We start from the raw sequence: 13,275 nt of genomic DNA on the forward strand, positions 1-13,275 counted from the left end.
GGGGGATCTTGGCCATAGATCTACCGTCGATCCAATGGTCACTCCAGAATTTACAGCTGGTCCCATTGCCAACCTGCCAGTTAGTAGACACCTTGAAGATGGCGGGGACGTCCGGATTGTGTGGGATATGCAAGTGGCTCTAGGGTCTGGAGGGGTCCATACGTTGCAACCATAGAATCACCCGGATTTATGATTTTTGCTTGGGGCTTTGTCAAGTCCAGGGCAATACCCCTCGTTCAAAGGGATGCTTTGCAGCAGTTCGGGAGTGGGCCATACTGTCGCTCCACGTCAGCGATCCGAGGCACTGACCCCTCCACCAATCAGCGCGCACCTCCCCCCCTCTATAAAATCCAGCACCCATCTCCTCCATTCCCCACAATCTCAGTCCTCATCTTCCCTGCCTCCAGCAAACTCACACATCTCACCACCGGAGCTCCCAACCCCACCCGAAGCGGCAGCCATGGCCCCCAAGGCAGACAAGAAGCCCGTCGCCGAGAACAAGGTCGAGAAGGCGGCGGAGAAGACCCCCGCGGGCAAGAAGCCCAAGGCCGAGAAGCGGCTGCCGGCGGGCAAGACGGCGTCCAAGGAGGCCGGCGGCGAGGGGAAGACCCGGGGCAGGAAGAAGGGCAGCAAGGCCAAGAAGGGCGTGGAGACGTACAAGATCTACATCTTCAAGGTGCTGAAGCAGGTCCACCCCGACATCGGCATCTCCTCCAAGGCCATGTCCATCATGAACTCCTTCATCAACGACATCTTCGAGAAGCTCGCCGGCGAGTCCGCCAAGCTCGCGAGGTACAACAAGAAGCCCACCATCACCTCCCGGGAGATCCAGACCTCCGTCCGCCTCGTGCTCCCCGGCGAGCTCGCCAAGCACGCCGTCTCCGAGGGCACCAAGGCCGTCACCAAGTTCACATCCTCCTAGACTGATGTCGCGTCGCTTGTTGCGACAGATGTAGTTGGCTGCTGTTGTCTCCTGTTAGTGGTCGCTGACTCTGCTTACGTATCTGCAAGTAGTGGTAGGAGTGGTCGCCAACGCTTCGTTGGCTGGTTGGTTGTGAGAACTGAAGTTGCTAATCTATCTGAATGTTTCAAGTACTAGTACTTTTGCTGAATTTCGTGGGAATCGCTGAATGCTTGCTGTCGTCTCGTTGGTAGTAAGACCTGAATTCTGTGGTGCAAACAGTAATTCAGAAATAGTGATGCATCTCTGTATTGGTAGATTTGATTTTTACTAGGGGCTTAAGCTAATCTCTGCCATGTTGTGCTTTCATTTCTTAGCAATGCAAGCCAAGTTTGCAGATTCCTGGTTCTCCATCGTCAGGTTCCGTTTGCGTTAGGTGCAGAGCCTATAGTCTTGTTCAGTCTTGCGGACTTGGTGAACCTAGCCTTGTTCAATCCTCCATGATTAACATAGCATATCAGCAATAGCTTGGTGTTATACATGAGCGTGTTACTCTAACAACAGCAAATGTGGTTCGTTCTCTAGAAAAATGAAATGCAAGTTGCCGTCCATTTCTTGTACTGAACAAGATTAGGCTCTAGAGGGATGCTTCTTTGTTTTATTTTCGCACTGCCCACTGAAGAAACTTTACATGCCTTGTGTGCACATTTGGTGTACCATGGAGCTGAATCTATCATCTTGTCCTGTGGTTGAACTAGCAGCGTCAGACTTGGCTGCTGTACAAAATGTTCTGCATTGCCAAACCGACCCGTCTGTTTTGTTAATCTTGGATTACTTAATTTTCTTATTCTTCAAAGTCCAATACATGTGCAGCTGCCGAGCTGCGTGATGGAGACGGTGTGAAGGTGCAGCAGTGGTTTCCGCCTACGTCGTCTCCTGCAGAATCTTCGCCACAACGTGATTATAGTCGCCAACAAGCTGAAGCTGCAGGACATCCACCGAGTCGTCCAGGGAAACCGATGGTTGTAAAACAGAGCATACAAGTAAGTGTGTTTGCTTCAGTGTCAAGACCACACTAGGAGGCATTAATTTGGTCATCTTTTGCTTGCCCATGAATTGCTTTAGAACGCAGAAAGAGAGATCACCTTTGCCAATTTTCAGCTGCCAGTTCTGTAAATCTCAGTCAACCAAGAATTACCAAAATCTGAGTTGCTAGATGTAGCCTCTCCATTTTCTTAATCTTGGATTACTTCATATCTATTCCTTAAGCGAGTGATGCAGATGAAGGAACTGGACAGACAGGGTGTAATAGGGACAATCATGTAAACCACCGAGTGGCAGACATCACAAGAAGAAATCGTACATATTAATACAATTATCTGATGACAGGATTTGATAAATCGACCACAACAATTGGAAGGTGTTGCAGAGAGTTTCAGGCGTAGAAGCGACACATGAACTCTTATCAATAAACCCCCCGAATAATATCTAGATCATATACAGCCCAAGACCAATCAAATAGTTTGTCAGGTTTTGATTATTTTTGAAACAAGCACCAAACGCCGCTGCACCCATTCGCTCGTACATCAAGCTTACCAACTAGTCATCGTCTTCAACGACGCTGCGACACCTCTGAATCTGTTAAACATACTAGAGTTAGCATGAAAGGCAAAGGGGGATAAAGCTGACTGCACTTTTTAAGGTTATTTTTCAGATGCCTAGCCATCTGTTGCACTGTAAGAATCACAAATGCAGAGAAATTTGCACCTCAGATCATATCGGGTTTTAATGAAGGTAGACTAAACCCACTACTGGAAGCTAAGTAATTTTCCTTATGTGCAGTGACTCTACCGCCACTTTGGTTTGTTTGCTTGTGTGGGTGTTGATTTGCTTCAGAAGTGAGATAAGCCTTTCTTCAGACACCTACAGACCAGCAAATGCAATGTTTTTACAAGTAATTTCTACCGAATATTTGACATGCTGAAATTTGGGATGGGCTATAGGCCCATATAGCAATTTCTGAAAAATCTCTAAGGGCCTATGTGGGTTTATAGGCACTAGGTGTAGTGGGAAGTTCAGTCCCACCCCGGAAGTTGGAGAGGAGTTGGAGCTCATTATAAGGTTCTCTTCTACATGCTATTGGAGCTTGATAAGAGAAGAGGCCCTCGCGCACTTCTCCTTCGCCGCCCGCCTCGACACGCCGCGAGTTGCGGGAATGAGCCGAGCCGAGCTCACACCTACGCGCTTATTTTTGCTAGTTAGTGACGGAGAGTTTTCTGACAGCTGGGCCATGATATGAGACGTCGGATTGTGGGCTGTCACAGATTCGGACGTGGGTCGAGCCCACGTCTCTTCATGCGGCTGCGCCTATATAAGTGCGAGATGTCTCCTAACCCTAGCCGCCACGATCAGATCGCATCTGCTCCACGCGCACGCCCATAGTCGTTCCTTTGCTGCTGCTGCCGTCGGTGTCCGCCGCGTATACGGTCGAGGGAGAGTAGGTCTTCGAAACCCCGCCTCTCCGGATCCTGTACGAGAGAGGGGCGAATAGGTTTTTGGGAAGCGACTAAGCGACTGCTCATCGTTCGTCTACTTCCTCTACGTCCGTGGCGCCCTCGTCATCATCATGTCCACCGATGCCTAACATGCTGCCGCCGAGAAACTTGAAGCTGACAAGAAGGCCGCTGAGGACGCCGCTGCTGCCAGCGCCGCCACGACTTCTGCCTAGCCTACTGGAGGGTATAACACGTTTATCCCGCTCCTGTTTATTTTCGTATTGGCAGCACTAGCAGTATGTGTAGATGTGTCTACTGTTTGCTTAGTACGTGCATGTTTAGATCAGAATCAATATGTCGTCAATTCAGTCAATGCCATGCTAGTGATTTATCTATGGATTAAATTAGTCAAAAAATTGCATATTTACTCAACAATCGAAAAACCTATTATGTGTATGAATTTTTCCGCAAGTGGCTTTGCCGCTGCACTGAAACCGGATAAGTTTACCAGTACGTACTTTAAGCGTTGGCAGCGTAAGACCACTTTATGGCTCATGGCTACGAACGTGTTCTGAGTCGCTGGTGTCTCCACGGGAACGATTGCTCCTGAACAGGAGAAGGCATTCAGGGAGGTCATTGTTGTATTCCTCGGACCAGCTCTTAGCGTGATCGGAGATAAACTGGTCGACGCATATTTACATATGCGTGTCGCCAAGGGCTTGTGGGAGACGCTCGAATCTAAATTCGGGGCCACCGATGCTGGGAGCGAAATGTATATTATAGAGTAGTTCCACGATCACAAGATGGTTGAAAACCATCCTGTACTGGAGCGGGCTCATCAGATAATATGCATCGTTAAGGAGCTTGAGCTTCTTAAGTGCGATTTACCGGGCAAGCTTGTCGCGGGCTGCATAATCGCTAAGCTCCCTAATTCCTGGAGGAACTTTGCCACCACTCTGAAACATCAGAGGCATGAAATCTCTGTGGAGGACGTCACTGGCCATCTGAGTGTTGAGCAGAATTTGAGGGCAAAGAACTCGCACGGAAAAGGGGCTGAAGGGACTTCTATCGCCAACATGGTGAACCATAGGAACTTCAACTCCCACAAGCCCAAGGGAAAGAACGGTGTCCAACACAATACCGACTTTAAAAAGAAGGGTAAGAAGACCTTCAAGAAGAACAAGAAGGATGGGGGCTGCTTTACTTGTGGTTCGGTTGAACATTGGGCCAACAAGTGCCCAAACAAGCTTAAGAAGTCAGGACAGGACTCCCAAGTCTGTCAACATCATTGTGGGCAACAATGAGAATGGTGCATCTAGGTACATTAATTTATTTACTATTTTTTCAGTGTTTTAGCCCACCGATTTGTGGGTGGACACATGTGTATGTGTTCATGTGTGTGCTGATATTTCATTATTTTCATCTTACCAGGTCACATGCCACGGGTCCATATTGATGGGGAATGGCACGAGTGCTTCTGTTCATGGTGTTGGCACGGTTGATCTGAAGTTTACTTCAGGAAGGATCGTGTAGTTGAAGAACGTGCAACATGTCCCCGCTATCAATAAGAACCTGGTTAGTGGCTCCCTTCTATGTAGACAAGGGTTTAAGTTGGTCTTCGAGTCTAATAAATTAGTTGTTACTAAATATGGACTATTTGTTGGAAAAGGTCATGAGAGCAGAGGGATGTTTCGCCTTTCCCTCGCTGATTTTTGTAAGAAAGTCATGAACCATATTCATTCGAGTGTTAATGAATTTGAAGTTTGGCATTCACGTCTTTGTCACATTAGTTTCGGTGTTATGACACAGCTAGATAAGTTGGATTTAATCCCGAGTTTCACTTTAGCCAAAGGTTCTAAGCGCCTTTCATGTGTGCAAGCTAAGCAACCTCGCCAACCTCACAAGGCTGCGGAGGAGAGACACTTGGCACCATTAGAACTCATACATTCTGATCTTTGTGAGATTCATGGTGTGTTGACTAAAGGTGGAAAGGAATATTTTATGACATTGATAGATGATTCCACTAGATATTGCTATGTTTATCTGTTAAATACTAAAGATAAGGCTCTACACTACTTTAAAATCTATAAGGTAGAAGTTGAGAATCAACTTGAAAAGAAAATTAGATGAGTCCGATCAGATCGTGGTGGAGAGTACTTCTCGAGTGAGTTTGATTCCTTTTGTTCGGAACACGACATTATTCATGAGAGGACGCCTCCCTATTCACCCCAGTCAAACGGGGTTGCTGAGCAGAATAACCATACTCTAACTGATTTGGTTAACGCCATGTTAGATACATCGGGTTTATCCAAGGCATGGTGGGGGGAGGCTATATTGATGGCATGTCATGTCCGGAATAAAGTTCTGACAAAGGATAATGAGATCACTCCCTATGAGAAATGGGCAAAGAGAAGGACAACACTCTCGTACTTGCGCACTTGGGGCTGTTTGGCGAAAGTGAATGTGCCGATCCCCAAAAAGCATAAGCATGGACCAAAGACTGTGGACTACGTTAATTTGGGATACACTAAGAATAGCTTTGGCTATAGATTTCTAGTAGTGAAATCTGAGGTACCTGACTAGAAGGTCGGTACAATTATGGAGTCTAAGGATGCTACATTCTTCGAGGATATTTTTCCTATGAGAGATATGCAAAGCACTTCTAGACAGGAATTTGAGGAGACTCCTGAGCCTGCCATTCCTATGGAATAAAATGAACGAACACATGATGATATCCTGAGGAGGATGACGAGGAAACCCTTGGTAGGGGCAAGAGACAAAAGACTGCAAATACCTTTGGTGATGATTTCTTCGTGTACCTCGTGGATGATACTCCCACTTCTATTTCAGAAGCGTATGCCTCTCCAGAAGCTGACTACTGGAAGGATGCGATCCATAGCAAGATGGACTCCATCATGGCTAACGGGACATGGGAGATCACTCCCGTCCCTATGGTTGCAAACCATTGGGATGTAAGTGGGTGTTCAAGAAGAAGTGTAGGCCTGATGGTATGATTGATAAGTACAAGGCTAGGCTTGTGGCCAAGGACTATGACCAGAAAGAAGAGGAATATTTCTTCGATAATGATTCACTTATGGCCAGGCTGACCATCATTCGAGTATTACTCTCGTTGGCGTCCTCACATGGTCTTCTCGTTCACCAGATGGATGTTAAGATGGCTTTCCTGAATGGAGAGCTAAATGAGGAAATCTACATGCAATAACCAGATGGCTTTGTGATAGATGGTCAGGAAGGAAAAGTGTGTGGGTTGCTGAAATCTTTATATGGCCTGAAACAAGCACCTAAGCAATGGCATGACAAGTTTAATACAACTCTGACATCTCTTGGCTTTGTTGTTAATGAAGTTGACAAATGTGTATACTATCACCATGGTGGGGGCGAAGGAGTTATACTGTGCTTGTATGTTGATGACATACTGATATTCAGAACCAACCTCAAAGTCATTGATGAGGTCAAGTCATTTCTATCTTAGAACTTTGAGATGAAAGACCTTGGTGTGGCTGATGTTATCTTGAACATCAAGCTACTGAGAGATGATGATGGTGGGATTACACTTCTACAATCCCATTATGTTGAGAAGGTGTTGAGTCATTTTGGATATTAGGATTGCATACCATCTCGAACACCATATGCTCCTAGCATGTTGATTCGAAAGTTTGAAGGCACGACTAAAGATCAATTGAGATACTCTCAAATCATTGGTTCACTTATGTACCTAGCAAGCGCAACGAGGCCTGACATCGCATTTGCTATAAGCAAACTGAGCCAATTTGTTTCCAAACCGGGTGATGTACATTGGCATGCCGTTGAAAAAGTTATGCGCTATCTGAAGGGTACTATAAACTATGGACTTCACTATATCAGATACCCATCGGTACTTGAAGGATATAGTTATGCTAATTGGATCTCTAATGCTGATGAGATGAAGGCCACAACTGGGTATATGTTTACTCTTGGAGGTGGCGCTGTTTTCTAGAAGTCTTGCAAGCAAACAATCTTAACCAGATCGACAATGGAAGCAAAATTAACAGCATTAGACACATCTGGTGTCAAAGTAGGATGGCTTTGAGATCTTTTGATGGACTTGCCATTGGTTGATAAGCCGATCCCGGCTATCCTTATGAACTGTGACAATTAGACTATCATCACCAAGGTGAAGAGTTCAAAGGACAACATGAAGTCCAACAAACACATAAGAATGAGGTTAAAAGCTGTCAGAAAATAAAGAAACTCTGGAGTGATAGCGTTGGAGTATGTCCAAACGGCTAAGAATCTGGCAGATCCCTTTACAAAAGGGCTATCACGTGTTGTGATAGATAATGCATCAAGTGAGATGGGTATGAGACCCACATGAGTTGCCATGGTAGTAACCCAACCTATGTGATCAGAGATCTCGTGACGTAGGACCTGGGAAAACAAGCTAGTGGTGAACTGAGAAGAGTAACTATAGTAACCCACTCAGTTGGAGATGCAATACTCTCGATGCTGTATGATAGGATGACTATTGTCTTAATGTGTTCCAAAGCTTATGTAAGCAAGATGCTATCCTACAGAGCGATCTTTGGAGGAACACACCTATATGAGCCTGACTGCTGGTTACAGTCTATGAGATTGGGGTGATCTCTAGTAAGCTCATGAATAGGCTAGGAGTGTGACCTATATGCTCCACCCCAGGGGTCAGCCTTCGGCAGCCTAGTACTAGTAAGACATGTGGTGAAGCTTCTTTACGCCAAACCGACAATTCAAGGCATATTCCATTGTTCAGTTGTGAAGGAGTGTAGCTACTTGCTCTATTTGAAGCTCAACCTTAACAGGTCTTCACTAAAACACTAGTATATTGAAACATCAATTGGAACAGAGGACACAATGGGACCTCGAGATCTGGTGGGGGATTGCTGAAATTTGGGATGGGCTATAGGCCCATATAGCAATTTCTGAAAAATCTGTAAGGGCCCATGTAGGTTTATTGACACTAGGTGTAGTGGGAAGTTTAGTCCCACCCTGGAAGTTGGAGAGGTGTTGGACCTCCTTATAAGGGTTTCTCGTCTACATGCTATTGGAGCTTTAGAATAGAAGGGGCCCTTGCCCACTCCTCCTCCACCGCTCACCATGCCATGCTTCGTCACGACGCGTCGTGCCGTGCCGTGGGTTGCGGGAATGAGCCGAGCCGAGCTCACACCTACCCACTTAGTTTTGCCAGTCGGTGATAGAGAGTTTTCTGACAGTTGGGCCACGATCTGAGACGTCGGATCATGGGATGTGTCGGACTCGGACGTGGGTCGGGCCCATGCCTCTTCACACGGCTGCACCTATATGAGTGTGAGATGTCTCCTAACCCTAGCCGCCACGATCAGATCACATCTCCTCCAGGTGCATGCCCACTGTCGTTCCTTTGTTGCTGCCGCCACCGATGACTCCACCCCGTTCGCCATGTACACGGTCGATGGGAGAGCAGGTCTCCGAAACCCTGCCTCTCCGAATCCTGTATGGGAGCGGGGCGAATAGGTTTTTGGGAAGCGACTATGCGACTGCTCGCCGTTCGTCTACTTCCTCTATGTCCATGTCGCCCTCGTCATCATCATGTCCACCGACGCCGAACGTGCCGCCGCCAAGAAACTTGAAGCCAACAAGAAGGCCGCTGAGGACGCCGTTGCTGCCACCGCCGCCGCGGCTTTTCCCTGGCCTACTGGAGGGTATAACACGTTTACCTCGCTCCTGTTTATTTTCGTATTGGCAGTACTAGCAGTATGTGTAGATGTGTCTACGGTTTGCTTAGTACGTGCATGTTTAGATCAGAATCAGTATGTCGTTAATTTAGTCAATACCATGCTAGTGATTTATCTATGGATTAAATTAGTCAAAAAATTGCCTATTTACTCAAGATGACATACGAGAGAGGTGTGCCACGTATCTATTACGGCATTACCTTTTTAGATGTTTCACCAGTTTGTGCAGCTCTCAGTAGAACATCTTTCACTCCCCTTTGAGGGAGTCCTGGATAAGGGGGTATCCGGATAGCCGGACTATATACTTTCGCCGGACTGTTGGACTATGAAGATACAAGATAGAAGACTTCGTCCCGTGTCTGGATGGGACTCTCCTTGGCGTGGAGGGCAAGCTTGGCGATTCGGATGTAGATCTCCTTCTCTGTAAACCAACTTTGTGTAACCCTAGCCCCCTCCGGTGTCTATATAAACCGGAGGGTTTAGTCCGTAGGACTCACGATCATCATCAACAATCATACCATAGGCTAGCTTCTAGGGTTTAGCCTCTATGATCTCGTGGTAGATCAACTCTTGTAATACTCATATCATCAAGATCAATCAAGCAGGAAGTAGGGTATTACCTCCATCGAGAGGGCCCGAACCTGGGTAAACATCGTGTCCCCAGTCTCCTGTTACCATTATCCTTAGACGCACAGTTCGGGACCCCCTACCCGAGATCCGCCGGTTTTGACACCGACATTGGTGCTTTCATTGAGAGTTCCTCTGTGTCGTCGCGATAAGGCTTGATGGCTTGTCTCGCTATCAAGGACAACATCATCTCCAGGGGAGCCCTGGCTTTAGGCCAAACTCTCCGGCTGGGCGGCTTCGTTTTGACCGCCCGATCGGCTGTCGCGCCGACAATGACTTCTCAGGTCATTAAAAATAGCCTCCACGTTGATTCAGAATTTGCCGAGCAGATGGATCCAATGGAGCTCTCCTCCCTCAATGAGCTCTTGGATCGCATCGTCGCCCTGGGCGTTGCTACGGACTATGACCGGATCGGGCTTAAACCTGATCAAAGGGAGATTCACTCTCCACCGGTCACCCATGAGATATCGGTAGTGGAAGAGCATCATCCTAATTCTCCCTCCACTTTGAGGACGAACTATGTCCGGATTTCCGAGCTCTCTGAGCTGGACACCCGCTCGCGGGAATACATGACCCCGGTCCCGGACTCAGGATCAGGGGGGGGGGGGACCGAAGAAATTGGGCAATGCCCCAGAACCCGAGCCATTAAGCTCAGAAGCTTCTTTGCCCCTGGGTCCCAGATCGGGTCGGGATTCGGATTCAAATCCACCCACCCACCCAGATTTATCCAATCTTTCCCATATCAGACAAGAGCCCCAAGAAACAATACATCACTACTGGGCCAGATTCCTCCTTGTGATAAACAGGGTCAAGGACTGTCGTGAGGCAGATGCAATCTCCCTCTTTTGCAAAAATTGCACGGACAAAGGGATCCTGAATGCTATAAGCCGCCGCGACATAGTACACTTCGCTGACTTAGCGGCCACAGTGCAAAAGTACTGTGCGATGGAAAGCGCCTGGAAAACCCAAACAAGTTTCTGGGACAGTCCGACTCTGGCCAAATCCCCTGTCCGAACTAAAAGGATAAGCTATCGTAAGTCACCCGATTCAAGTACCAAAAAAATAAATCCCGCCGCAAGGTGAGGAACCATATTGGAAGAATGGCTAAACGGACCATGCAAGATTCATAGCACACTGGATACTACGCCAACGCATAGCCTTAGAGCATGTTGGATACTCCGGCAGGTGGCAAAGAGCGGTGAAGATCTCCTCATGAAACATCCCGCCGGAGACAACAATATGGTATTTACAGTCTTCGAGACCTTCGCCTCAAATAATAGGCGAAAGCGAGCTCAGCGTAGCCTCGCAGAAGTTTGCCACATGGCAACAACAAACCCATGGAACGACACGGCTATAACCTACAATGCCAGTGACGAACCCCAATGCCGGACATTCCGAGCACCAGCCGCTTTGGTCCTTAGCTCAATCATGGATGGCTTCAGGCTTACTAAAGTGCTCATGGACGGCGGAAGCGGACTAAACCTCATCTATGAGGAAACCCTCAACAAGATGGAAATTGACAAGAGTCGCATTGAACGAAGCAGCACTACCTTCGGGGGAATCATCCCCAGTCGAGAGGCACAATGCGCGGGAAAAATCACACTGGATGTGGTATTCGGCGCGCCGGAGAATCACAGGTCCGAAGAAATTACATTCCAAGTAGCCCCGTTCAGCAGCGGATACCACGCCCTCTTAGGGCGGGATGCATTCACGAGTTTTCAGGCTATACCCCTTTACGGGTACATGAAGCTCATAATGCCCGGGCCCAATGGAATCATCACTCTAGCTAGTGATTTGGACGTCGCACTCTGTGCAGAAAACAGAACTGCCGCCCTCGCCCTGGAGGCATTATCAGAAGCCCTCGCGGCCGAAGAGCTGACAACACTACGAGCAACAGTGGACAGAGACGACGTGATATTCGACAAGCAACCTAAATCCACCTCCTTCAAGCCTGCGGACGAGATAGTCAAATTCCAGGTCCACCCAACGGACCCTTTAAAAACAGCTTCCATAGGGACACAGCTGAACTCCACAATAGACGCCGCACTGCGAGATTTCCTGCGTGAAAATTGGGATATTTTCGCCTGGCATCCTTCAGAAATGCCGGGCATCCCATGCAAGCTGGCCGAACACAGCCTCAATATAGTAAAAGGATACAAGCCAGTCAAGCAGACTCTTAGGCGCTTCTCAGAACCTAAGTAGCAAGCCATGGGAGAAGAGCTAGGCAAGCTACTCGAAGCCGGAATCATAAGAGACATCAAACATCCGGATTGGCTAGCAAACTTGGTAATGGTGCCAAAAAAGGACAAATCCTGGCGCTTATGTGTCGATTTCAAAGACCTCAATAAAGCTTGCCCCAAGGATCCCTTCCCCCTCCCCAGCATTGATCAGATAATCGATGCCACCATAGGACATGATTCATTGTGTTTCCTCGACGCATACTTCGGATACCATCAAATAAAGATGGCGGAGTCCGACCAGGCTGCAACAGCCTTCATCACCCCGTACGGCCCCTTCTGTTTCAACACCATGCCCTTCGAGATAAAAAACGTCGGCGCAACCTATCAACGCATGATCCAGACATGCCTGGAAAAACAAATCGGCAAGATAGTAGAGGCCTACGTAGACGACGTGGTTATCAAAACAAGACACGTTGAAACCTTAATAGACGACTTGAGGCTTACGTTCGATAATCTCCGAACATACGACATCAAGCTTAACCCGGAGAAGTGTGTCTTCGGAGTACCCTCCGGAAAATTACTCGGCTTCATCGTTTCCAATAGAGGAATTGAAGCCAATCCAGCAAAAATCCGAGCTCTGTCACAGTTGGCTATCCCAACAGACCTCAAGCAGATCCAGAAACTAACTGGATGTGTGGCTTCCTTAAGCCGCTTTATCTCCCGCTTAGGAGAAAAGGCACTACCCTTGTATCGCCTTCTTCGATGCACCGAACACTTTGAGTGGATGGATGCGACCACGGCCGGACTAGAAGAAATTGTTGGAAATATGCCCTAGAGGCAATAATAAAAGTGTTATTATTATATTTCCTTGTTCATGATAATTGTCTTTTATTCATGCTATAACTGTATTATCCGGAAATCGTAATACACGTGTGAATACATAGACCACAATATGTCCCTAGTGAGCCTCTAGTTGACTAGCTCGTTGTGATCAACAGATAGTCATGGTTTCCTGGCTATGGACATTGGATGTCATTGATAACGGGATCACATCATTAGGAGAATGATGTGATGGACAAGACCCAATCCTAAGACTAGCACAAAAGATCGTGTAGTTCATTTGCTAGAGCTTTGCCAATGTCAAGTATCTCTTCCTTCGACTATGAGAGCGTGTAACTCCTGGATACCATAGGAGTGCTTTGGGTGTATCAAATGTCACAACGTAACTGGGTGACTATAAAGGTGCACTACAGGTATCTCCGAAAGTATCTATTGTTTTACGCGGATCGAGACTGGGATTTGTCACTCCGTGTAAACGGAGAGGT

At 47.4% G+C, this 13,275-nt stretch overlaps 1 protein-coding gene across 1 annotated transcript; it reads left to right on the forward strand.

Moving 5' to 3' along the window:
• Positions 1 to 368: 368 nt before the first annotated feature.
• Positions 369 to 1,112, forward strand: LOC123143337 (histone H2B.2-like). The gene has a single exon (XM_044562224.1). The coding sequence runs from the start codon at positions 461 to 463 to the stop codon at positions 920 to 922; it is 462 nt and encodes a 153-aa protein (XP_044418159.1). The 5' UTR covers positions 369 to 460; the 3' UTR covers positions 923 to 1,112.
• The last annotated feature ends 12,163 nt before the right edge of the window (positions 1,113 to 13,275 follow it).

The sequence above is a fragment of the Triticum aestivum genome, chromosome 1B (assembly GCF_018294505.1).
Source record: "Triticum aestivum cultivar Chinese Spring chromosome 1B, IWGSC CS RefSeq v2.1, whole genome shotgun sequence".
Taxonomy (NCBI): domain Eukaryota; kingdom Viridiplantae; phylum Streptophyta; class Magnoliopsida; order Poales; family Poaceae; genus Triticum; species Triticum aestivum.